We start from the raw sequence: 27,967 nt of genomic DNA, 5'->3' as shown, positions 1-27,967 counted from the left end.
GCGAAAGTAAAAGAGAGTAGAGACTCCCTGTGGCGCACTAGGCGCTCGGATCCCTGTCGGTGAGTGATCTCACTATCTCAATAGGAGCCTCGTCAGACTGGGCTCCTGTCATCGAGTCTACTATGAAGGGTGACTCATCATCATGTCGAGTGCTAGAACTAGCCCGAACCATCCGTGCATGCTCCTTATCCCTGGATAATTGCAAGGTGAGCTCAACCTGTCAGGCCTCAGGTAGCCCCTCTCTATAAGATCAACCTCGGCCTCATCATCAATGTCCTCATGACCCTCTCCGAACAAATCATCAAATGGAAGCACTGGCCCTGAAGTCTTCGGCGGAAAAGCAATCCCCGCCTCATCAAGACCAAAGGAGGGCTGATACACTACCAACATGGATTGTACCAAAACAGCCACAAAAATAGTCTACAAATACAATACAAAATCGAGACAAGTTGGAAACAAGTCTAAAACCAAGAATGCTACACAATGATGAGATAATAACGTGTATAACCACACCAAAACCGCAACAACACAACAAGGTGGACAACAATATGATAAGAACAATAACAACAAAAGACAACAACTCACGGATTGAAGATTACAAGATATTACAAGATTACAATGAACAAAGGATAGATAGTTAGACCTTGGTTGGTATAATCTTAAGAACCCAAGGACATGTGATACTCTTGGACCCTTAACACTACACGCAACGGTTAACCTAACTCCTACGTTGACACAAAAGGGACTTTACCTCCTCTAAACACCAACGTCTCAAGCCATGAATGCAACACTAGTGATTCCATACTAGTATCACCTTAATTTCGGATTGCCTCCTAAAGAGAAGAGAGGACTTGTCTTTCAAAGTGTTATACAACTTACAAATATCATAAAAGTCTAAGACAAAATGACCTACAATGTTCTATTTATATTAGGTTACAACTAGAATACAAAATGACCAAAATGCCCTTTAATGAAAAGCCTCAAATACAGCCTATGGAGTGTAGTGTAGGTTCGGTTTAGGTGTGTTTTAGGCCCTCTTTTGCATTTTTCTTACACACTCCAAGCCTCGGGTTCATTACACTTTCACACGCCCATCCTCGTGGTCGTACTTGTATCATCCTCCCCTTCTTGAAAAGGATTCGACCTCGAATCCGTACCTTGCAAAATCAAGAGAAGACAAACAAGCGCACATCCTCATGACTGAGGGGTTAGGGTTAGTAAAAAAATAACCCATCAACATGCCATGCCGAGGCAGAACAAACTTAAAGTATAGCCACGGGTCCTTTGTTTTACTCATGAAAAGATTAGTACAAATGCTACAAAGGAGGTGACTCGGGCAAGCATCAAGACAAAAGGAAAATAGGCCAAGAGTAATCCTTTCCCACCCTAAGATGGTACCGGGATCAAATGGGTGGAGTAACCAAGGACTTAGGCCTCGGCTACTCTCACTTTCCCCTAAGGTGTCGTCTTCAAAATTAGGCATACCCTCTATATCCCTATGAAAATATCATGAGCACAAAGATGATAAAAGAAAGGTGTCATACGAGTCAACTCCAACTATGGTCTCTTTATGCATGTACTCACTAGTTTCAAGTCCAACAACACCAGTAGGCTTAACATAGGAAACACATAAAGAAGAAGATGGAATTTCTAAGCACGCAACACCTTCTCTTTCAAGAGAGTAGTCTCTACATAGACATAAACTATCATGGGCAGCAAAAGGATCAAAAGCAAAACCACTTTTACCAAGACAATCACAATTCGGGTTTCCTAAACAATCAAGCACGTCAAGGTCATTTCACCCGATTGATCATTGTCCACAACCTCACTAGTTGTTGGCAACTCATATACCAACGTAGGGCCACCTTGATTTTCACAAGGGTCAACTAGTGTGTGAATACTCTCGTCACTTGGTAATGAAACCTTAGTCAAGTTATAAGTGCTAGCACTAGATGGACACAAATCATTCTCACGAGGAGAATCAATTTCGTCATCTAAAGAATCAACTAGTGCTTGCGTAGCTACGACAAGAGTTTGGTTCTCATGCGACCTAACAATACCGAGAGCATCACAAAAAAGAGACTTGAGTACCTCTACCCTAGGCAAAACCGCAACTACACCTACTTGGCTCCTACTAGCCACAACACAACATTCTAAGTTCATAGGAGTGTAGGGAATAACGTTTTTACCTAGTAGCTCACATGAGCTACGGCCTTCCTCTTGACGTGTGTCTAGGCAGCCCACTTGCCCCCTTTGACCTACCATACGATCCAACCTTTCATTTGCCATAGCTAGGTCTCGGGACATAGTGTCAAGGTAGGCCAAAATGACATTGATGGCATTGTTGTCCATGGGTTGAGAGGTTGAAGCCGCGGGTTCCCTTGTAATTGTACCTAAAAAAAAAAAGAATAAGCCTACAAAGTAGTTCAAAACAACCTCACCACATTCTCACACACTTGATCGTCTCACACTTGGATCCACAAGTGTTGCAAGTCGGCTCATAGTTCGTGATGAGTCGAGAGGTGAGTCTACTCCTTGGTCGGAATGGATTCTTTGTTTGAAGACTTAAGGAAAGTAATGTCCAAACTTGAACCAAGAAGTACTGCGATTTTAAAAACGACAAAAACACAAAAGAAACAAAGACACGAACAATGGATTCAAAGTACTAATTGACAATCTAGTAGGAGTTTACTAGTTTGTTAATTAGTTCTAGGATCAACTAAATGCAACTAAGAAACAAAGATTAGAAACTAAGAAATCTAAAATTTGACCTTAATTATGTTGTGTGAAAAGTAAAACGCGATGACGTGGCAACCACGTAATTGGTCACGGTCCCACACAATTTTACATCACCAACTTGACGCCTTTGTCTTGATACAATTTGGAATGGAAGAATGTGTTTTGGTGGAAAAATTCAAGTGTTTGCAACTTTTTCAACTTCAACTCAAAAAGGTGTGACGACTTATACTATTCCCACAAAATAAGGTCCTTGAAATATGGAAAAGTGGTTGACAAGTCTTTGAGGTGATGTGTTCAAGTCTCTTCACCAACAACTTTTTAACTTTATCTTACACCTTTTTGCATCTATGTCATACTTTATATTAGTCAAAAGATGTCAAGAGGTGAAGAACAACAAGATCTCAACAACAATTTCTCAAGAACAACAACACCACCAACATTCACCTCCAAGTCCACAACAAATTGCAATACACGGCCAAGATCAAGTCAATCAACACACGGCCAACTTCAAATTTACAACAACAAGGTCAACAACATAAGTTCAAAACTTTAAATTTAGACACTTTAGTGTTGGTGAGAAAGAAACCAACACTAGAAACAATCTTTAAAAAAAAAGACTACAAGATCTAGTCATAAAGAAACATGTCTCGGCCAAGATGATAACAAGACCCAACTTTCGGCCAAGAACAATCTCAAGAACACTTCACTTTTTTTTTTTTTTTATTCTTCAACTCTCAAGCCCAAGATTGATCTTGTTAAAACAAAATCAAAGATGGTTTTGATACCAAATGATACACTACCAACATGGATTGTACCAAAACAGCCACAAAAATAGTCTACAAACACAATACAAAACCGAGACAAGTTGGAAACAAGTCCAAAACCAAGAATGCTACACAATGATGAGATAATAACGTGTATAACCACACCAAAACCGCAACATAACAAAGTGGACAACAATATGATAAGAACAATAACAACATGAGACAACAACTCACGGATTGAAGATTACAAGATACACAAATGGTTACAAGATTACAATGAACAAAGGATAGATAGTTAGACCTTGGTTGGTATAATCTTAAGAACCCAAGGACATGTGATACTCTTGGACCCTTAACACTACACGCAACGGTTAACCTAACTCCTACGTTGACACAAGAGGTACTTTACCTCCTCTAAACACCAACGTCTCAAACCATGAATGCAACACTAGTGATTCCACACTAGTATCACCCTAATTTCGGGTTGCCTCCTAAAGAGAAGAAAGGACTTGTCTTTCAAAGTGTTATACAACTTACAAATATCATAAAAGTCTAAGACAAAATGACCTACAATGTTCTATTTATACTAGGTTACAACTAGAATACAAAATGACCAAAATGCCCTTTAATGAAAAGCCTCAAAATGCAGCCCATGGAGTGTAGTGTGGGTTCGGTTTTGGTGTGTGTTTTAGGCCCTCTTTTGCATTTTTCTTGCACACTCCAAGCCTCAGGCTCATTACACTTTAACACGTCCATCCTTATGGTCGTACTTGTATCAAGGGCTGTCTGGAGTGAATCTCCGCCTGTAAATTATCAAGGTCTGCCCTCACAAATGTCACCCCCTCACAATCTCTCCTCGCCTCAAGCGTGGCCACTCTGCTCTAACTTCGCTATGCGGGCACGAAGAGGTGCTATAGCATCCCGAATAAACTGGGGAATGTCCGCCACCAATCGGGTAAGAGTAGCATTGTTTGCCAAAGTCATGGAAGCAACCTTAGCAAAAGTCACCGTAGAAGACCGCGCTAATTGTATAGACCGAGGTGGTGGTGCGGTGCTTGATGATGGAGAAGTATCGGTGGAATCATGATGAGTCTCGGCATCAAGTGTAGAATCCGGAGGGATCTCCATTCCCTCTGAGCTCGGCAACCCTTCCGCACCCGAGTCTACCAAAATCAAAGCTTTCCTCTTTATGCTCGTAGGGTTATCCTCATCCCTGCAATGTGTGATATCAATGACTCCGGTGCATATAACCGTCTATCAATATTAGAGAGTAGCGGGACTTTGAACTTAAGGCAAAGCATAGATATGAGTGCCGGAAGTGCTCGATTGCTTTACCCTGACCTTCATCATCTCCGCTATCAACTCTCCCGGATTGATCTTAATTTTATCCATGATGCATCCAACAATGATAGCCCTATCAACCGCGACATCTTGGTCATTTCTTGAGGGGAGTAGACGATTACCCACAAATCCAAGACAATGTTTGACTTGAACCGAAAGAAATCTCCTCTTGATTTGACCTTCACTATTAGCCTGTGGAGGAAGGCCCTTAGCAAGCCACGGAAAACTTTGATGTCTGCCAAATATCATCTTCTTGCACTTCACCGCAGAATCTAAGTCACAAGCAAAATAGAGCACATTGATCTCCGAGGCCGTGCAAGAAACTTCCACCCCTCGAACTAATACACTCTCGAGACATGGTTGTTCGGCAATTGGCATTTTATATTTTGTACCAAACAACGTAGGAAGCATAGAATTCACGAACAATATTCGGGAAATAGCATAGTGGGTGAGTGGAAGGCGTCATATCCGTGAAGAGTTCCCATGCCCGTTCTTTAACCTCGGTGATGATTTCGGGGAAATGGTTGTCAACTCCCTTCATGCTAAAGACCTTCTCGGAATGGAAGCCCCGAGTGGTTACCCAATCATCATATAATTCCTTCACACCATCCACACTAAACCGAATTTGATCCGCTTCCTTTCCAACCTCCCGTGTGCGCTTAATGATAGCTTGGACATCCGGGACTTTCGAACTATTTTTGGAGACCGGTTCTGTTCCCTTTGCAGAAGTAGCTTTTGCTTTGCCTTTATCTGGAGCATTACCCTTTCTAACTTCTCGTGGCAAGTTCTTCCGTGGAGACATACCTATGGAAAAAAATAAAAAAGGTAAAACATGTTTTTGAAATTTTATATGTTAAGAAAGAAAATTAAAGATAAGAAAAGAAAATGTTTGTTCGATAAATGCAAGACAATTCCATCATTAGAGCCCATGGGATGCATTCATTACAACACTTAATCATTTGGGCTCTAAATTATCTCATATTTCGCAAAACTAGTTCATAGGACATCCAATGGAAACAAGAATGACCAATACCCTTAAGAATGATGTCATCCAATCTATAATTGGGTAAGGCAAGCATTCATGTCTCCGATTAGGCATAGTGACCAACAAGAACCATAGATGTCATATTTCTCAACAAACTCCTTCAACCAATAACTACCGATTATTTCATTTTTAGGATCAATTGGACTCATAATGATGCATAAAAAATGACCACATTATGTCCTAAGGAGAATCACATTGACCATTACAAGCATACAAGACATTTCTCTTATTGTCATTTCAACAAACACATGGTGGGCATGCTAATCATCTCCAAACACATTCAAGATGCTCATATTATCATACTTGAGCCACCCACCACACAAAACAAGCAAGAAAGGTTTAATGGACATTTTGTCAAACACATGGTGCACTAGTTTCATTCAAGAGAGTATCATTAGTCAAACAAGTGAAACAAGGCATCAATGACAACATAAGGACTCCAAAAAGTAACAATCACCCCAACCAATTTATACATGCCAAACTCAAGTGACCAATCATCATAAAGTATGAAGCATGTCAACCTGTGCTGGACTGGTCCAGGCGCAGGTCAGCCACATTTGGAACGCAGGTAAAGCCTTTATAATCTGTCCCGACCTACGCCGGAACTGCTCAAGCAGACCAGGCGCAAGTCCATCGCATATGGGACGCACATCATGCTACTACACACTGTCCCGATCTGCGCTGGAACTGTCCAGACGCAGGTACAAAGCAAATTGTGTTAAAAAAGGTTGACATTTCATAACGGGTCGGATCTTGTTGGGCTGACCTGACCCGGTCAGCCTAAAAGCTCTTTAAACACGTAAAAACAAGCCAAAAACAGTCTAGCACTTAAAACTTTTTCATCACAACTATCTTCCAACGAATCTTTTCTCTCAAACTTAACATTCGCTCTTTCTTTAACAAAAATTGAGCTACTAAGAATTGAGATAATTCTTTTGGACTTGTGCTTCACTTTTCCTCTCTCTCAACTCAAGAAAGGAATGCTCCTTCATAGTTTCACTTTTAAATTCTCTTAAAAATGGACATTGTGCTTCATACCTTATGATGATTGATCACTTGCGTTTGGCGTGTATGAGTTGGTTGGGGTGATTGTTACTTGTTGGAATCCTTATGTTTTCATTGATGCCTTGTTTCACTTGTTTGACTAATGATACTCTCTTGAATGAAACTAATGCACCATGTGTTTGACAAAATGTCCATTAAACCTTTCTTGCTTGTTTTGTGTGGTGGGTGGCTCAAGTATGATAATATGAGCATCTTGAATCTGTTTGGAGATGATTTGGTGAGATGAGCTTGTTCTCTTGTGCTTCTATTCTCTTTCTCTAAGTTCTTAGCTAGCATGCCCACCATGTGTTTGTTGAAATGACAATAAGAAAGAAATGTCTTGTATGCTTGTAATGGTCAATGTGGTTCTCCTTAGGGCATAATGTGGTCATTTTTTATGCATAATTATGAATCCAATTGATAAATAATCGGTAGTCATTGGTTGAGGGAGTTTGTTGAGAAATATGGCATCCATGGTTCTTGTTGGTCATTATGCCTATCTGGGAGACATGAATGCTTGCCTTACCCAATGATAGATTTGATGACATCATTCTTAAGGGTAGGTCATTCTTGTTTCCATTGGATATCCTATGAACAAGTTCTGCGAAATGTGAGATAATTTAGAGCCCAAATGATAAGTGTTGTAATGAATGCCTCCCATGGGCTCTAATGATGGAATTGCCTTGCATCTATCGAACAAACATTTTCTTTTCTTATCTTTAATTTTCTTTCTTAACATACAAAATTCCCAAAACATGTTTTACCTTTTTTCTTTTGTTTTGTTTCTTTTTCATAGGTATGTCTCCACGGAAGAACTTGCCACGAGAAGCTAGAAAGGGTAATGCTCAGGATAAAGGCAAAGCAAAAGCTGCTTCCGCAAAGGGAACAGAACCGGTCTTCAAAAATAGTTCAAAAGTCCCGGATGTCCAAGCTACCATTGAGCGCACATGGAAGGTTGGAAAGGAGGCGGATCAAACCTGGTTTAGTGTGGATGGTGTGAAGGAGTTATATAATGATTGGGTAATTACCCGGGGCTTCCATCCCAAGAAGGTTTTTAGCATGAAGGGAGTTGACACCCATTTACCCGAAATCATCGCCGAGGTTAAAGAACGGGTACGGGAACTCTTTATGGATATGGCGCCTTCCACTCACCCACTATGCTACTTCCCGGATATTGTTCGTGAATTCTACGCTTCCTATGTTGTTCGGCACAATGCACAAAAATATAAAATGCAAATTGACGAACAACCGTGTCTCGAGAGTGTATTAGTTCGAGAGGTGGAAGTTCCTTGCATGGCCTCGGAGATCAATGTGCTCTATTTTGCTTGTGACTTAGATTCCGCGGGGAAGTGCAAGAAGATGATATTTGGTAGATGTCAAAGTTTTTCGTGGCTTGCTAAGGGCCTTCCTCCATGGGCTAATGGTGAAGTTCAAATCAAGAGGAGAGATCTTTCGATTCAAGTTAAACATTGGCTTGGATTTGTGGCTAATCATCTACTCCCCTCAAGAAATGACCAAGATGTCTCGATTGATAGGGCTATCATTGTCGGATGCATCATGGATAAAATTGAGATCAATCCGGGAGAGTTGATAGCGGAGACGATGAAGGTCAGGGCAAAGCAACCTGGCACTTTATTGCCCTTTCCGGCACTCATATCTATGCTTTGCCTTAAGTTCAAAGTCCCGCTACTCTTTAAGATTGATAGACGGTTATATGCACCAGAGTCATTGATATCACACATCGCAAGGATGAGGATAACCCTACGGGCATAAAAAGGAAAGCTTTGATTTTGGTAGACTCAGGTACTGAAGGGTTGCCTAGCTTAAAGGGAATGGAGATCCCTCCGGACTCTACACTTGATGCTGAAACTCATCATGATTCCACCGATACTCCATCATCAAGCACCGCACCACTACCTCGGTCCACACAATCGGCATGGGCTTCTACGCTGACGTTTGCCAAGGTTGCTTCCATGACTTTGGCAAATAATGCTACTCTTACCCGATTGGTAGCGGACATTCCCCAGTTTATTCAGGCTGTTATACCACCTCTTCGTGCCCACATAGCGAAGTTAGAGCAGAGAGTGGCCACGCTTGAGGCGAGGTGAGATTGTGAGGGGGTGACATCTGTGAGGGCAGACCTTGATAATTTACGGGCGGAGATTCACTCCAGACAGCCCTCCTTCGGTCTTGATGAGGCGGAGATTACTTTTCCGCCGGAGACTTCAGGTCCAGTGCTTCCATTTGATGATTTGTTCGGAGAGGGTCATGAGGACATTGATGATGAGGTCGAGGTTGATCTTATAGAGGGGCTACCTGAGGCCCGACAGGATGAGCTCACCTTGCAATTATCCAGGGATGAGGAGCATTGACGGATGGTTGGGGCTAGTTCTAGCACTCGACATGATGATCAGACTCGATGAGAGGAACCCAGTCTGACGAGGCTCCTATTAAAACAGTGAGATCATTCACCGGCAGGGATCCAAGCGCCTAATACGCCACAGGGAGTCTCTACCCTCCTCTACTCTCTTTTACTTCCGCATTGGGGACAATGTAATATATTTAGAGTGGTGGGGGGGGGACAGTTTTATGATTTGTTTGATGATTGGTACTTACTGTTTCTTTTATGGCGTTTGGTTGGAAAGATTGTATGGACATACTCTATGTTATTACTTTGATGCTTATGTGTACACGCTATATTTTGTCATGTTTTTATGTTTTGTCATGTTTTTGTTTTTTTTTCCTTTTATCAGATTATATTTACTTATCATATTATGTTTGGTATGAACGAAAATGTTTTCTTGGAAAACAAGTTAGTTTCTTACTTATTTTCTAATTTTTGGTAAGTAAACGAAGAAACTGTTATCTCAAGAACATTTATATGTAATCTAGAAAAAATCTGTAGAGGTGGGAGGGGATGGGTTGTGTGGCCTTGGGGTGGGATCATCAATGAGTAGGTGTTGGGGGCATTGAGTGGGGAAGTGGATATGATAAAAACATAGAATATCACTTATAGAACTTGTTTTCCCTATTTTCATTAAGGAAGTCATTTTTCTCATTTGGAAGAGGAGCCTTGGAGTACCTGGCAAAGTTGCTACCATGTGACAAGTAGGTCATGGGTTCAAGCCTTGAAAACAGCCTCGGGCTGAAATGCACGGTAAGGCTGCATACAATACATCCCTGTGGTGGGGCCTTTCCCCGGACTCTGCGCATTGCGGGAGCTTTACTGCACCGGACTGCCATTCTTTTATTTTCCTAGAGAAAATGTTCTCCAAAAATTTTGTCCAACCAAACATTGGAAAATAAGAAAACATTTTCTGGAAAATGTCTTCTTCCATACCAAACACATCCTCTATTTTCCCGATTCTAATTTGTATTTGGAGAAAGATGCGCTCTATCAAATTGTCTCGTCCAATAATAAAAAAAAAAAGGTGTGCATATGCAGGAGGCAGTGGTGGCATTGCGTAATTCATGTACGCACATTCTTTCTTGTGAATTTGTGGTTATGTTTTCTTCAAAAATAAATCATGCAGGCTCTATTACACTAAACTTACAATTGGGACTCCTTCAAAGGACTATCATGTCCATGTAGATACTGGAAGTGACATCTTATGGGTGAATTATGCTGGTTGTGCGAGATATCCTTCAAAAAGCAGTCTTGGGTTATGATCATTCTTCTAATTTACACATCTTTTTGCCATCTCTGTGTAAAGAAAATGGATTCCAGTTTGTTGACTTTCTGTTCTGGATCCATGCTAGTAGTTTCTCATCTATGTTGTTATACTACAGATAGACTTGATGTTGTACGACTTAAAAGCCTCTGCAACTGGGAAAACCGTTTCTTGCGACCAAGACTTCTGCACTGCTATATTTAATGCTCCCTACTCAGAGTGCAGGGTGGGCTCAGCCTGTGAATATCAGGTTACTTACGGAGATGGAAGCTCAACTTCCGGATACTTTGTAAAGGATTACATTCATTTTGATCAAGTCTCTGGGAATCTTCAAACCACATCCATCAATGGGTCCATATCATTTGGGTAGTTTTATCCTCATGATTTAAATCTATTTATGCTAATTGTTGCCAAATGACTTGATGCTGGACTTGGATGACGACTACCACAGGGGAGTATATGTTTTGAAATAGCTTTTCTTTGGTTATCACTTTTTGACTTTAGCAAATTCTAGTACCCTGTCTGAATGTCTTTGTTTTCCAAACAATGTTTTGAATCTGCTTGTGGTTAAAATAATCTCTGTTGCAATTCATTGGGGCCATGTTGTATGGGGCGGAGTGTTGGCCAGTTAAGCACGTTCACATCCAAAAATTGAAGGTGGCGGAAATGAGAATGTTGCGTTGGATGTGTGGGCTTACTAAAGGGGACAGAGTTAGGAATGAGATTATCTGGGATAAGGTGGGAGTGGCTTCGGTGGAGGACAAGATGCGGGAAGGAAGACTGAGATGGTTTGGGCATGTGATGAGAAGGGGCGCGGATGCCCCGGTTCGGAGGTGTGAGAGGGTAGCGTTGGATGGCTTCAGGAGGATAAGAGGTAGGCCGAAGAAATACTGGAGAGGTGATTAGACATGACATGGAGTGGCTTCAGCTTATTGAGGACATGACCCTAGATAGGAAGGCATGGAGGTCGAGGATTAGGGTAGAAGGCTAGTGTTAGTGTGTAGGTTATAGCTAGCAGTCAGGAGAGTTCTTGTGTAGCCGGATTTAGTAATCACAGGACAGTGTACATAGGTGTCTTTGGTATGTGAGTGTATGTCACTACTAGGTGGGTGTCCTATTTTCTTATTCCGTGTAACTCTTATTTCCTGAATTTCATATTTCTGTGATTTTATTCTATTATTTCCTATTCTTTATTTCGGTTATGTCATCCATCCCCTTGTTTATTATCCTTTATCTTGAGCTGGGGGTCTATCGGAAACAGCCTCTCTACTTCTTCGAAGGTAGCGGTATAGACTGTGTACATCTTACTCTCCCCAGACCCCACGTTGTGGGAATACACTGGGTTTGTTGTTGTTGTTGTTAGTTTAGTTTCTTTGTCGAACCGAGTGATAATTCACCCATGAGGGATGACGAGGCGATATCCTTAGGTGAAGTATCTAGTCATTTTGGTTAACTAGGAAGAAGCACAAATTCAAAAATACTTTCAAAATGTCATTGGCAAGGGATGAAATGTTTTTGAGAAAAACCGAAAATATAGTTGTAAGATCAAGGATGTTTTGAGAGAGACCATTAAACTCAATTTTTGGGCTCTCTCTTTACAAGGATGAGTCGTTGACTCGGAGTAACTTATGAAGCTTAAATTGCTCAAATTGGTTGGCAAGCTAACTTCTTGCTTAATGAGTACGATGCCATGAGTGGTGAGATTTTTGAATAATTCTTGTACACATGTGTAGTCTAGAGCTAGCCCCGAGTGTATTCAAAGCGAAAGTCTAGGCAAGCTTAGTTTGGAGGATGACCCGAGGCCCTTTTTGACCCGTCACATAGCCAAATTCCCACCTTAACATTGTTCCCTAGTTAACCCATTTGAGCCTCTTTGCCAATCTTTCTTTCTTATTATAATGATAACCATGCTAAAACACCTAAACCTGTTTGAAAATCTCTCTTTCGGCACTTAAACCTCCTTTGATGCATTGCATGATTCTAAATAATGGATTATAGGCAAAAGCCTAAGTTTGGGGGGTTGTGTATTTGGGAGAAGTTGATCAAAGAAAAGATAAGAAAGGTGTATAAGGTTGTCAACACATGTGCTTAAAAGATAAGAGATGTGCTTGATGATAAAATTGAATAGCCTAGCCCATAGAACTTGAAAAGAAAAAAAAAATTAGAGTGAGGGGCTTATAGGTCGAAAATCTCTTGAAAAGGTCAAAGAAGTGAAAGTAAGAAAATGGTGGCGTTGAATTGTTTGGTAAATTTTAAACAAAAAAAAAAGTTGGAAACTATGTAAATGATTTGAAGAAGAATAAGGTGGATAGTTTGAAATTTTGGGGGTACAAAGGATTGAGCGACTGCATCAAAGGAGGTCGTTTAGTCACTTGATCCATATATATTCCTTCCCGCACCTTAAACTTTCATCTTGACCCGCAATACCTTGGTGATTCCAAACTAAGTAAGTCTACATTAGTGGCGAAAAACACAAAGGGCAAGCCTATGGTTCTATTCGATGTACTTGAATTTCTTTGTGAGAGTGAGTGTGCATTCTTTCTTTATTTAAGCTCCTTTAAGAATTGAAATGTCTTTGGTGTGTGGAGCTAACTCTTGCATGTGGGCGGCATCAGTACTTTTGGGTAAAGGGTGACGTTTTACTATCAGTTTGGGTAAATGAGTAAAATAAGTTGCATAGTGAAGATTGAGACAAACTTTGATGATTTTGTGTCTTATCTTAAGATGTTTTGTGATTTAGAAAATTCATTTGATACAAACTTGCATCCTTGCTTCATATACATGTGCTTATAGAAAAGTTTTGGTTTACTTGTTGCCATGACATGTGTGGAAAGTGTTTGTAGAGCTTTGTTAGCTTATTTTTTTATAGCTTTCTTCTAGGTGGATTTGGGTTAAATACCCTATCTCATTGAATTATTCTTGGTTGCTTGAGGACAAACAACAATTTAAGTTTTTTTTTTTGGGGGGGGGGGGGGGGGGGGGGTTGATAACTCGTCAATTTGACGACTTGCTAGCACCTTTTAAGCTTAAATTATCATGCTTTTCCATTAATTTGATGTAGCTAATTTATGTAGGTAAAAGCAAAAAGGGAAGATGGTCAAGTCATCAAGAGACCAAATGTGAAGAAAAAGAGTCATCCGCTTCGCATCTGCTCTCCATCCGCTTTGGATCCGCAAGAACAAGGTGGCAGTTTTATAATTTTCATCAAATGTAGAGTGGAGTTTAAAAAAAGGGCTTTAGCTCATTTTTCAAGACTTAGCCTTCATCTTTTGAACATAGTATCTCTCTTAGCTTTTTAGCTTCTCACTTCTCAACTTAGCATCTATCTTTTCATCTTTTGAGAATTTTGTACTAAGCTTGAATGAAAAATATATGTTAGTGATTTTCCATTGAAGAATTATTGAAACCCCAAGTGTGGAACTACATTGTCTTTATTTCTCATGGATGAAGTCAATGATAACTTTGGTATATCCCTTTTATCTATGAGTAGCTAACTCTAAATCTTGGGGTTATGCTTGCTTAGGTTGTGGTAGTGCATGGGTTCTAGCTAATTATTTTTCTAATTAGTTAGTTATGATGGGTGTTGCATTTATTCATGATTTAACTAAGAGTTGAGGGTTGCAAACCCAACCACCCTAGAACCCATGTCATTCTTGAAAAAGGGGACATGGGTGAGGAATAAATGCAACCAATAACTTATTCATTTCATTTAATGATATCTCTTAGACATAAGGATGTTAATTGAGGCAATAGATGTGGAAAATTGTCACACTTGTGAGGTGTTTGAAAGAACCCATTTGTGAAATATGTTGTTGTAATTGAAAGATTGACACTAATACATTACAACTAGCCTACCCATGACTTTTAGCTAAAAGTTGGATAAATGGCCAAGTACCCATGCGTGAACCCACACCTAGAATTGCATAACCCCAAGGTTTATTCTCAATTGAATTCACTCTTAGCATTTTTCAACGTCAAGATAGTGCACTAAAATTGAAGTAGTTGTCATTTATAAACACGTTCAAACTAAATCCCCCATTTTACATTTATGTTTGTTTTATCCACACTACGGGTCTATCTTTTAGTAGACTATCAATACTCTTGAATTTTGAATTCATGCTTTCACTCCTTTTGGATTCGACCCCGACCTAAGTTGGGCTATTGTATTGATAACGATCGCTTACACCTATTCAAGAGAGTAATTTGAGCGTTATCAGTACATAGTAACCAAAAACCAAATTGGTCATTAAGATCAAGGTCACATACCGTACTAATGTGAAACCGCCAGCTATTTACAAGACATAAAATAATCACACTTGATATTAGTCACAGAAAGACCTCTTTTTTTTCCCAATAATGGTGTTGTCCAAGTCAGCTTTAATGCACCTCAATTATTCCAGCAAGTACCTGCTATCTCCCACCAACACAGATACCACGTAACTTGCCCAGCAAGGCTTGTGAAGATGAGAAGAAATCACCTAGCATTTTTTGTCTATGCTAAGACTTGAAACTGGTCTCCAAGGGTTTCACCTTCCACTCGATTGACTGCTAGAACACAAGCTTGGGTGATTGAAAAATCACCTTACTTCAATCACCTTACTTTTGGTTTAACCATAACATTAGTTGTTTTAGATGTTATTAATCATGAGTCTTTAGAGCTTTCAGTAGCAGACAAGCAATAACTGTTGCTTGCAAAAAATAAACTATTCCAACTTAAAAAATTGCACTATAGAACACTCATAAGCGATTAGATGCAAATATATATTGCAGATAAATCGGGCTAAATTGGAAGAATACAAAAATCAACACTTCAAAAGTCATATGGCATAATGTCAGTTTCAGATGCCATTTCAAGCATCGGCAATAGTGCAACAAGTAGACACTAAACAGCACCGGAGAAGACTGCCAATTATTTATAGTGCTATGCTAAATGTAAAAACAAAAAAAACTTACAACTATCTTTGTCCTCTGCACATCCAAAAATGCCAGTTGTCCAAGGCTCGTCAGCAGGAGGCTGAAAACTCTCCGGCAAAGCTTGTCCACACTCATGGCACTTCCGAACAGTTAACTGCCCAATGAAGTGGATGACACATGACATTTGCAATAGAAAGCAAGATGGAGGAGGACCAAACAACAGTACAAGTAACACTGATTATTTGAAGGAGAGGTTTGTAAAATTGAGCAATATAGGCAGCCAATGTTTCACTAAAATCAGGCAAATATTTAGAAAAACTAAAAAGAAATTTGTCTGAATTTTTCCTTAAGCAGAATAGCCATCTATAGCTTAGAAGCAAGTATATTCCTGTGCATGATGCATATTCCATTATATAGTTTGATACAAGTTCCCAATATATGCATCTCATGAGTCATGACCACACATATCTAGTATGCCACTTCAATTTACTCCCAAAATGGCAATTACATTTTAGGAGGGTTTTAATTGCATGGATATTGGATGAAATTAACTCAACTATTGAATTGTTTGCGGCGTAGCTCTCCTGATGTTAGCAAGATGGGTTCTCAGTTTTGGTTAACCAGCAAAGACGGATACTATTCAGTAAAAAGATACTACTCTGTCGCCTTGGAAAATACTATAGACAAAGGCTTGTCTAACCCAAGTAGCATTAGAGAAGAGCGAGCTCACTTTGAACTAGGTGTTTTTTTTGTCAAGATTCGTTGGGAAAATCATCTCCTTCTTCATTGCCAATTCTCCTGGAAGATTTGGTCTTTCTTCTTACATATTTTTGGAGTTTTCACGTGATTTCACAAGATGTGAAAAGTTCAGTATCTTACTGCAGGGACCAAGGGTTGACAAGGGAAAAAATCAAATTTCAAACGCTATCCATTATGAATCATGTGGACCATATGGTTGGAAGGGAATAATACATAATACGAGGAAGTGATGCAACATCCTTTTTTTTTAAGTATAGACATCTAAAGTCTCTGTATTCATGGTGTAGACACAATACGGTGCACAACCAGTCTTCTTATGGATTTCTTGGAAGGTATGATCCTCTAACTACAAAGATAAACCTGATGATCCCTTTTATCCTTTTGTAGTACCTTCTTGGAAAAATTTATTAAAGAAGTACCTAACTTCATCCAAAGAAAAAATTACTTAGGAATGCAATGTAGCAACTAAAGTGTTCTAAGGCACAAGGCGCAAAAGAGTAAAAAAGGTCCTTGGGACTTAAACTGAAAAGCGAGACGAGAATAGCATACTTAAAAACGTCAAAATGTGCCAACCATATATTAATTCACTACTATAATGATCAAGCTGCAATTAAAATATTAATCCAACTCCTAGAATCAACAACTGAAAAATAGCTTCATCTATGAAGCGGCTTACGTGACAAAGCATTGGCTTTCTACAACCCTAGTCTCCACTTTGAATTCCATTCTGAGTGAGTAATAAATACAGCTATACGATGGCAATAAATTTTTGATATCCCACTAAGCATAAGACAAACTAGTGGAAAGAGGGGGAGGGGGGGGGGGGGGGGGGGGGAAAAAAAAGGGGAGTACAGAATAATTATAGCTTGAGATAAGAGAAAAAAGAACACTGGCAAAACCAGTAACTGAAGCAGAAATATTTCATGAGAGACAAGAGAAGACAAGAAACAGAAAGAGAGTATAAGAACAGGAAGAAAAAGGGTGGGAGAGTTGAAACATAACTAAGAGGTTGGGGGGTTGGCATATTTATGATGAAAATTGAAATGGGTGTTGAGCTACTTCTGCCACCTGGAAATTATTACAGGACCTTCCAGCATAAGTTAACCATCCGGCTGGCAGCTACAGCACAGGCTGCCAAAGCTATTTTGGGAATGTTATGTAAAACTAGACAATCACAACATGGAGATTGAAAACCACAACACAAACCAGAACAGAAAACAACCAAGACCTGCTAACAACAACCAATAAGAAATTAACCAAGATGTAAGAGATTTGAAGCAACTTAACGACTTTCAAATTATGCTGCTACTTAAACCTTCCTGCAATCTGATTTGCACCATCTTTCAATATGCATTAGCTAATGCATCAGTTTGGATAGTTAAACAAACTCAGCTAAATTACGTTGCTTATCACAGAAGCTCAAAATTCAAGATTGACTGATCGATCTTTTTGATATAGTGATATTTATTATGAATATTACACCTCTCTAGTCCAATTACTCTTACATTTCAGCGCTAGAGGAAGGACTCAAATAACAAATAGTAAAGGCATATGAAGATGCTAAAGATAAGAGAAATAAAAGAGAGACTGCAAGAGGCCTCTTCTCACCATCAGCTAAATTTCCTTCTGTAACAATTACCAACGAGATAAACAACACTTATAAACTGTATTAACATATTTAAACGTAACATGTATGGCCACTGCTTACCACATTATATTGCATTTATCCCTAATATCACCTTTGGATTTTTTTAGAATTAAATGACATTCGGCGTTATGACTTATTACCGTGTGTAACATTATACATTACAGGTAAATTTATTGAGCTCCCTTAATAATCACCAGATACATTCCTAAAAGTTCAATTCCTTTTTTATTTAAGTTTATAAGAAAACCAAGAGCTCAACCTCAGAGTTAATACAAAACTAACATGTTAAAAATGTGTTTTATCATAGCTTGTATGGAAAAATAAGAATTTGTGCTGAACAAAATAAACCACTTGCTTGACCACTGTACTGTGGGCTACAGCTTAGATGGAACCTAGATGTTCAATTGGGAATGATCTATCACATTCTGATTCTGCGAACATAAAACACAGAAGTCCAATTAGTTATTCCTTGTCAAGTTGCATATGCATTAAACTGACTAGATGAGGATTAGAAAGACTTGAATAGAATTCCAGTAAAAGGATTATACTGATACATTTTGATTGATGAATCACAATAATGTACCGAGAAAGATTACGAGGGATAATCCAGCTGCCTGTTATTGCTGACAATCATTTGCTCATTTTTTTGGATCAAGGCTAAAAATCATTTGCCCATGGAAGGAGTAGACACTTTGGCACCTTTGACCAAACAAATAAACTTTCCCCCTACTACTTCTCATTGGAATTAAGTTGAAATGAGAAAGCATCAACGACGGAACAACATCGGTACAAAATCCTAGTCTGGTTGACATAAAAAATCCTATCAAAGTTGTAAGTCGGTTTAATCTTTCTAAGCATACAATTTGATATCTTGGAAGAACGACACTAATAACATTGGACACCAGGAATACCAATCTAAGTGTTTGTTCTTAGGTCTTACAATTGAATTTGTCTATATACCACAATTAAACAAGAAATGTAGCTCTAATTGAGTTATTACAGGTAATTCAAAAACTTGTGCTGTCTATAATTAGTTTAAAACATCTGTGAAATCCTCCATTACTATAATGAGCCTAATGTTGAAGGTCGTTCCATTTCCATTTCTCTAAACTACAGATCTGGTCATTTCAGATAAGGTTGGATAAAACTACAAGCATAGTATGCAGTTAGGACACTTAGTGTGAGCCTATTTGCTCCGATCTTGGTGCTCGGGTTTATCCCATACTTGTGCCTGTGGGTTGCATCGAAGTAACCGGTGGAACAGTTGAGGTGTGTACAGGGTTGCTTAATAAGATTGGAGCCTAAAGCCAAACTTCATAAAGAGGCCTTAATTATTTTTCTGGTTGCCATATATAAATTGAATAACAATAACACATACAAGTATAATCCTACAAGTGTGGGAAGAGTAGAATACACACATACCTTGTGAAATAAAAATGCGAACAATGCAAATTTTCAATGAAAAAATATACTATAAAGTTAGAACAATAAAATCTGGCTCGAGAATTTGAGATGTTGATATAAGGATATCAAGCTATTGTTGCACTGAATTTGATGAGTTGATATAAGATATTGAAATGGTGTCGTGCTGCTTCAATATATTGATGGCTTGTCACCATACTTGAAATTTTGAAGAACACCAAATTTTTGTTATCAGGCAGAATGTAGAAGATTTGACCGCTTGAGAGACTTCAGAATATTTAATAATAAGAGAACAAAAATAGTGAAAGAGAGAATGAAAAAGGTAAATACAGAAGAATAATGTAGGTTCATGTTAGTTGTCAGGAGAAAGACGAGGCAACAAAACAGGTAGCCACTTAATAAGGATACTACAATTACTTATAAACTATTTCATTTCTTAATTCTAACAACAATTCCCACATTAAAAGATAAAAAAATATTATATTTTCTACATGAAAATTTCTTGGAGAAAATAATCGTTAGAAAAGAAGTGGGACCTCCAAGCCCTTGCTTCAGTTGCCTTACCCGGCCTGTGGTATGTGCAAGCTAGCTAATTAAAAAAACTCACAAGCAAATGCAACAACAGGATCTTATTACCAGACCAGTGACCAAACATTCTGAGTTTCCAGTCAGCAGCCATGAAGAAAGATGTATGAAATATTTTCACACACACTGCCTTCGATATACTACTCCTACCGATCACTTTGATATAACCCTAGCTATTCGCTTCAGCAGGTATACTAAGCTATGTTGGGTTTAATTGGTGTGAATGAAAAATGGAGGGGCACAATCTTTGAGCAAAAGACATATTGTTTTGGAAAAGGTGTGACTGTTCAGATAGTTGTGTTTGTTCAGAAAAAGACAAAATGTTTCGAATGAACAGACATCACTCTTCCCAAGGATACACCTTTTAAGTGAACCTTTGCCACCTTTCAGAAGAGGCATCTGATGGCTATATAAACCTGCTTTCATCCACAGGTTTAGATATAACTGAAAAATTTCCTGAAATAAAAACTCTTATTGTCTTCAAAACATTTTTTGTGATCAATCAAATCGTTGAGTGAGTTCGACGAATCCAATTATTTGAGGTACTACTATAGTTGGATTGAAAGTCATTTTATCCTAGGAGGAAGATTTCAAAATCTCGAGTACAGTGAGGGAAATTATTCCTTAAGGACACTCCGTGAAGTCGCGGGACTTGACTTTATATTTCTGTTTCATCTTAATTTCTGAAAAAATAAAACACACTTCTTAGAAAGATCACTTTGATCTTGTGTTGAAAGTGTTTTTGTACTTCATAGTGTTCTTGTTTTAAACTTGAACTAGTGTTGAAGTTGTTGTACCTAAATACAGATTCTTGTACCCGAAAACACCATAAAATAACAATCTTAAGGAATAATTCTTGCAGAATCTGTATCGCTTGTTTTTGGAGATTAAAGCTTTAAGCTTTCTACTACGTTTGAACTTAACTAGTGATTCGAATACATAAAATTTTCATCACAAGTTAAAGATCATTCAGTTGACGATTGAAAGTCATTAAATCTTCATCGTTAACTAGAAACAAGAAGAAGAGTTTAAAGTTGCTTAACTTTATAAATAGTATTCTGAAAATACTAAAGTTTGACAGGAAAAATGACTAACGAAAGTCAAATACAAGATGCGACTACGACTGTGGGGGCAACTAGTATTGCCTCAACAAGTCGAGCAAATGCTCCGCAACCAATGGCGCCTACGGAGAAGCCCGAAAAATTTGCGGGCATTGACTTTAAGCGATGACGACAAAAGATGTTCTTTTACCTCACCACTCTATGCCTTCAAAGGTTCACTAGTGAGGATGCTCCTGAGGTGCCCGAGAGAATCTCGGACAAAGAGTATTTCATGATTGTAGAGGCTTGGAAGCACTCAGACTTCCTTTGCAGGAATTATATCTTTGAGTGGTTTCCAAGACGACCTCTATAATGTTTAGAGTGGAACTAAGACATCGAAGGAATTGTGTGGAGCACTAGAACGGAAATCAACACGGAGGATGCGGGAATTAAGAAATTCTTTGTTGCAAGGTTCCTGGACTTTAAAATGATAGATAGCAAATCGATTGTCTCTCAAGTGCAGGAATTGCAAGTAATCATTCACGATCTCCTAGCGGAAGTTATATCTTTGAAAATACCTTAATTGAACAAATTGAAAATGTTCTTAGTACTCACATAAACTGGTTTGTAGGTTTGATTGTGAATGATGCATTTCAAGTAGCAGCGATCATTGAGAAGCTACCACCTATGTGGAAAGACTTCAAAAACTACTTGAAGCATAAACGCAAGGAGATGATTGTCGAAGATCTTATTGTCCAACCGCGTATTGAAGAGGATAATAAGGCTGCCGAGAGAAGGTCAAAAGGGAATTCTACAATTAATGGAGCACATATTGTAGAAGATGACCAAAACAATTCTAAGAAAGGGAAGAAAGTTGAACAAGGAAGCAATCAACCCAAGAAGAAATTCAAGGGAAAGTGTTTCAACTGTGGCAAAATTGGCCATAAGTCCACGGATTGTCGTGCCCCTAAGAAAGGCAAGAAAAAGGATCAAGCAAATATGATTGAGTTCAACAAAGAATGTGATGATCTGTGTGTTATGTTTTCAGAATGCAACTTGGTGGGGAATCCTCGCGAGTGGTGGATGGATTCTGGTGCTACTCGCCATGTTTGTGCCAACAAAGAGTTGTTTTCGTCATTTGCTCCAGCTCAAGTAGAAGAAATGATCTACATGGCTAACTCCGATACGGCTAAGGTAGAAGGAACAGGAAAAGTGGGCTTGAAAATGACTTCAGGAAAGGTCTTGACACTTAACAATGTCTTGTACGTTCCAGAATTACGTAGGAACTTGATTTCTATTTCACTTCTAGAAAGAACGGATTCAAATGTGTAACCGTTTCTGAAAAAATTATAATTAGCAAAGGAAAAGTGTAAGTAGGAAAAGGCTATCTGACCGAGAAAAGTGTAAGTAGGAAAAGGCTATCTGACCGAGGGTCTTTATAACATGAATGTAATGAATGTTGAAATCAATAAAAATTCAAATTCTTCTTACTTGCTTGAGTCTTATAATTTGTGGCATGAACGTTTAGGCCATGTTAATTACAAAACGTTACGAAAACTGATTAGCTTAGAGGTTTTGCCAAACTTTGAGTGCAATAAATCAAAGTGTCAAACGTGTGTGGAATCAAAGTATGCAAAGCATCCTTATAAGTCCATTAAAAGTAATTTCAATCCCTTAGACTTAATACACACTGACATTTGTGATATGAAGTCAACACCATCACGTGGTGGGAAAAAGTATTTCATAACTTTTATTGACGATTGCACTAGATACTGTTACATTTACTTGCTAAATAGTAAGGATGAAGCAATAGATGCGTTTAGGCAATACAAAACTGAAATAGAAAATCAGTTAGAGAAAAAGATAAAAATGATAAGAAGTGATAGGGGTGGAGAATATGAATCTCCCTTCACCAAAATATGTGTAGAGAATGGAATTGTCCATCAAACTACGACCCTGTATTCACCTCAATCTAACGGAATTGCGAAAAGAAAAAACCGAACTTTGAAGGAAATGATGAATGTTTTTCTTATAAGTTTCGGTTTACTGCAAAACTTGTAGGGGAGGCTATCCTTACAACCAATCGTATACTTAATAGAGTTCCCCATAGTAAGACACAATCAATTCCTTATGAAAAATGGAAAGAAAGAAAACCCAACTTGAAATATTTCAAAGTGTGGGCTGTCTAGCAAAAGTCCAAGTTCCTATGCCTAAAGGGGGTAAGATAGGACCTAAGACGGTGGACTGTGTGTTCATAGGATATGCTAAAAGTAGAAAAGTATGTCGGTTTTTGATTCATAAATCCGAACATCCGGATATAAATGAAAATATGGTAATTAAATCAGATAATGCTGAATTCTTTGAAAACATTTACCCGTATAAAACTAGACATTAACAGTCTAGAGGAGGATCTAATGACCTCGAGATGAACCAAGTGAGAATGTACATAATGAAGAGAATCCAAGACGTAGTACACGTCAAAGAACTTCTACTATGTTTGGATCAAATTTTGTAACATTTTTCTTAGAAAATGAGCCTCAAGAGTTTAAAGAAGCGATGTCATCGTCAGACTAATCCTTTTGGAAAGAGGCAGTCAATAGTGAGATTGATTCAATCTTAAGTAACCATACATGGAAATTGGTTGATCTTCCTCTAGGAAATAAACCTTTAGATTCTAAATGAATCTTCAAAAGAAAAATGAAAGCGGATGGTACTATTAACAAATACAAGACAAGACTTATAGTAAAAGGCTTCAAACAAACAGGTCTTGATTACTTTGATACATACTCGCCAGTAACAAGGATAACATCGATTCGAATGTTAATTGCCTTGGCGGCGGTATATAGTCTTGAAATCCATCAAATGGATGTGAAAACCGCATTCCTAAATAGAGAATTGGAGGAAGAAATTTACATGGAACAGCCTAAAGGTTTTGTGGTTCCAGGAAAGGAGAATAAGGTGTGTAAACTTATTAAGTCATTGTATGGACTAAAACAAGCACCTAAACAATGGCATGCGAAGTTTGACCAAATCATGTTGGCAAACGGGTTCAAGATAAATGAATGTGATAAATGTGTTTATATTAAAGACACTCCAAATCACCAAGTCATTGTTTGTTTATATGTGGATGATATGTTGATCATTAGTAAAGACATTTCTGACATAAATGCAACGAAGTGAATGCTCGAGAGCAAGTTTGATACGAAAGACCTTGGAGTTGCGGATGTGATCTTAGGTATAAGAATCCATAAAACTCCACAAGGGTTGGCATTGTCACAGTCTCACTATATCGAAAAAGTACTTGACAAATTCAAGTATATGGGATTCGGTATTGCCAAGACTCCTTTGGATGTGAGCTTTGCACTTCAAAAGAATAAAGGTGAAAGTGACTTACAATTGGAGTACGCAAGAATATTGGGATGTTTAATGTATATAATGAATTGTACACGATCAGACATAGCATGCGCTATTAGTAAATTGAGTCGGTACAGGAGTAATTCCAACAAAACTCATTGGATGGCAATGAAAATAGTTTTGGGGTATCTTAAATACACTCAAGACTATGCCTTGCATTATAATAAATATCCTGCGGTACTTGAAGGATATAGTGATGCAAATTGAATCACCGGATCGAACGAACTAAAATCCACAAGTGGATATATATTTACTATCGGTGAAGGAGCAGTCTCTTGGAAATCATCCAAAAAGACTTGTACTGCTCGCTCTACAATGAAATTTGAATTTATCGCATTGGATAAAGCCGGTGAAGAAGCAGAATGGCTCCGAAATTTCTTGAAAGATATTCCTTATTGGCCCAAACCAGTGGCACCAGTATGTATACACTGTGATAGCCAAGCGGCAATAGGTAGGGCAGGGAGCATGATGTACAATGATCTCGTCACATACAACGGAGACATAATACTGTTAGAGAACTTCTCTTTAGTGGAATTATCACTGTTGACTATGTAAAGTCAAGGGATAATATGTCGGATCTACTTACAAAAGGCCTATCTAGAAAAGGAGTGGAAAGGACATCCAAGGGAATGGGTTTAAGGCTTAGGACAAGTCAGCATGGCGGTAACTCTACCTAGCAGACTGGAGATCCTAAGAGCTAGGCTCAAGGAGATCAAACAAAGTTGTGTCTAACAAGTTTAACATTGTCAATTACCGAACTCATTCTCATGATGTAGACAATGTTTAGTAAACAAGGATAAGACTTAAGGTAAAAAGTCTTTTAATGATTATCTAAATTTGGCAGATTTGACCAAATAGTTTAATCTATAGGATTGAAAGTATAGAAATCACCTGTGTGAGGGCGAAGTGGAAGCCGCTTCAAGGAGAATGTTAGTAAAGATCTATTTTCTAAGCTCTCATGAAACCTAGACGTGTTCATGACTGAAAAGAACAAAACCGTGAGAACCATAAACGGTAAAAGGCTAATTGTGTGACATGTGTTGTCCAGGTGTACATTAAAGCTCGACGGTTCAAAAATATCAAATCTACTGATTGACCAAGTGCATCCGATGCATGTTCACTACGGAAAGTTCAAAGGGAAACCCACTTATCCAGATGCAATCAGTCTTTGCTAGATGATCACATACTTATCCGTACAATTTTACAAAGAATAGTCATTCCCCATTCATGTGGGGATTGTTGGGTTTAATTGGTGTGAATAAAAAATGGAGGGACACAATCTTTGAGTAAAAGACATATTGTTTTGGAAAAGGTGTGACTGTTCAGATAGTTGTATCTGTTCAGAAAAAGACACAATGTTTCGAATGAACAGACATAACTGTTCCAAAGGATACACCTTTTAAGTGAACCTTTGCCACCTTTCAGAAGAGGCATCTGATGGCTATATAAATCTGCTTTCATCCACAGGCTTAGATATAAATGAAAAAAATTCTGAAATAAAAACTCTTCTTGTCTTCAAAACATTCTTTGTGAACAATCAAATCGTTGAGTGAGTTCGACAAATTCAATTATTTGAGGTACTACTATAGTTGGATTGAAAGTCATTTTATCCTGGATGGAAGATTTCAAAACCTCGGGTAAAGTGAAGGAAATTATCGGGAAACTTGGTTTTATATTTCTGTTTCATCTTAATTTTAGAAAAAATAAAACACACTTTTTAAAAAGATCACTTTGATCTTATGTTGAGGATGTTTTTATACTTCATAGTTTCTTGTTTTAAACTAGAACTAGTGTTGAAGTTGTTGTACCTAAATTCAGATTCTTGTACCCAAAAACACCATAAAATAACAAGCTAATCAGAAATGTACGACTAAAAATTTACAAGCAACAAAAACTTCAATGAAATGATAGAGAGAAGAAAAACCTGAGGGACATCAATAGGCTGATTAAGTTCGCCAGGCTTAATATCCTCGCGCGGCGCTTGATCTTTTGTCAACTTCACATACCTCGACGGGTTTCCTCCTTCCGCCATCTGATCTACAAAAAAATTATCAGAATTCAGCAATAAAACTGAAGTCAAAAAGAGAATTTGCCTTGAAAGTGAAGATTCCAATTGCACCTTGTAACAGTCGTTTAGTGTGGCAGATTTTTCGTGCCGAGAGAGAGTGTGGGGAGTCAAACAAGGTAAAGCGTAACTGCTAAGAAGGGCGAGAATCGAGATTATTTTATGTTGTACTCCGTCCGGCGTTTATTACAACGTGCAAATGCAAAATCGCTGCTCCTTTTTCTTTTCTTTTTTTTTTTTGATTTTTCCTTTTTTTTTTTGTTTAATGCTATCTCCGTTCCATTTTATATATCGATCGAACAAAAAGTTTAAGAAATAATTAATGATTTTATAAAGTTTACAAACTTACCCTTCTTAATATTATTTTAATATTTACTTTTTAGCTGTCTTTTCTTAACTAGTTTAGTCGCACGCACCTTGCACGTATAACTTTTCATTATTTTAAATTAGACGATTTAGTCTATTGTGAAGGTTTTTAATGAAGTGCAAAATGTTGAAGTCACTTCTTAAAGATACTTCACACTTTAATATACTGATGTAAACATAACATATATTTTATTATTAACATATATATAAATATATATATTATCACCAAAAGTTTCAAGTGGTTAACGAATCTCCAATTTGCATTTGTCATGTAGTATCCCCTTTACTTGTTGCTAGAGACTGGGAGAGCCACATCAATTTGAATTATTTTGTTGTACAACTATATTTTTTATATTTTTTTCTATATTTAAAATCCTTTCTTATTTTTAAAGTTAAATCTTTAGAAAATCTTTGGTTATTTACTTAAAACTTTTACAAATTTGATATTTGATATTTGATATTTTTTATATCTTTCTTATTCTAAATCTTTCATATTTATTTCTAAATTTTTTAATTCTTAAAATCAAGTTTAGCTGATTTTCAAAATAAAAATTCCATAAGAAATTTAAACTCAAACAACAAAAATTTGAACTTTCATGATATTTGCTCCTCCACTTACAAGACAAAGTAAAAAATTTCAATTCATTGTATTTTAACAAACATATGGTGTGCATGAAAGATAAGATCTTGGGAAAATAGAATAAAAGCACATATGAGAAAGTTCAATTCACCAATTCATCACCAAACACACCATTAGTACTCATACTAACCCAATTAGATCACCCACCACTAAATTTAGAAAATAAACTTCAAGTGGACATTTCATCAAACATATGATATGCACTAGTTTAGAAAAGCAAGAATTTCTAATTAAGCATGTAAAAAAGGGCACACATTTCAAAATTTTCATCCCAACAACGATATTCTACCAATATAAGCTTAGATAAATCAAATTTAAACCAAAATAAACCATGGGATGTGAACATCATTTATACTATAAAAAGAATTTTACAAAATATCATACGTTATAAGTCCACTTAAGAGAGAAAAACAATGAAAGAAAAGTATAATATAATGATCCGGATTTGAATTCTTGAGATGAGAAATAAGAAGTTTTGACTTTGGGTTGAAGAAGTGTGAAAATGTTAAA

At 37.9% G+C, this 27,967-nt stretch overlaps 1 protein-coding gene across 4 annotated transcripts in view; it reads right to left on the bottom strand.

The window, feature by feature from the left end:
* LOC107863447 (cell number regulator 6) overlaps positions 1-26,721 on the bottom strand; it is a 35,480-nt gene extending 8,759 nt beyond the window's left edge. Inside the window, exons 1-4 of one of the 4 annotated variants that reach the window (XM_047409337.1) lie at positions 26,506-26,721; positions 26,311-26,423; positions 15,558-15,672; positions 2,480-5,648 (exon numbers count right to left, since the gene is read on the bottom strand). In XM_047409337.1, the coding sequence (XP_047265293.1) occupies positions 5,224-5,648; positions 15,558-15,672; positions 26,311-26,418 (648 nt within the window). In that variant the 5' untranslated portion in view covers positions 26,419-26,423; positions 26,506-26,721 and the 3' untranslated portion in view covers positions 2,480-5,223. Of the gene's footprint in view, positions 1-2,479; positions 5,649-15,557; positions 15,673-26,310; positions 26,424-26,505 lie in introns of those variants that run through there. The other 3 variants (XM_016709365.2, XM_016709364.2, XM_016709363.2) reach the window with 3 other exon arrangements.
* Between the last annotated feature and the right edge of the window lie 1,246 nt (positions 26,722-27,967).

This window comes from Capsicum annuum, chromosome 3 (assembly GCF_002878395.1).
Source record: "Capsicum annuum cultivar UCD-10X-F1 chromosome 3, UCD10Xv1.1, whole genome shotgun sequence".
NCBI classification, from domain to species: Eukaryota; Viridiplantae; Streptophyta; class Magnoliopsida; order Solanales; family Solanaceae; genus Capsicum; species Capsicum annuum.
The sequence above is the reverse complement of the archived record's forward strand: the minus strand, read 5'-3'. Positions and strand labels throughout refer to the sequence as shown.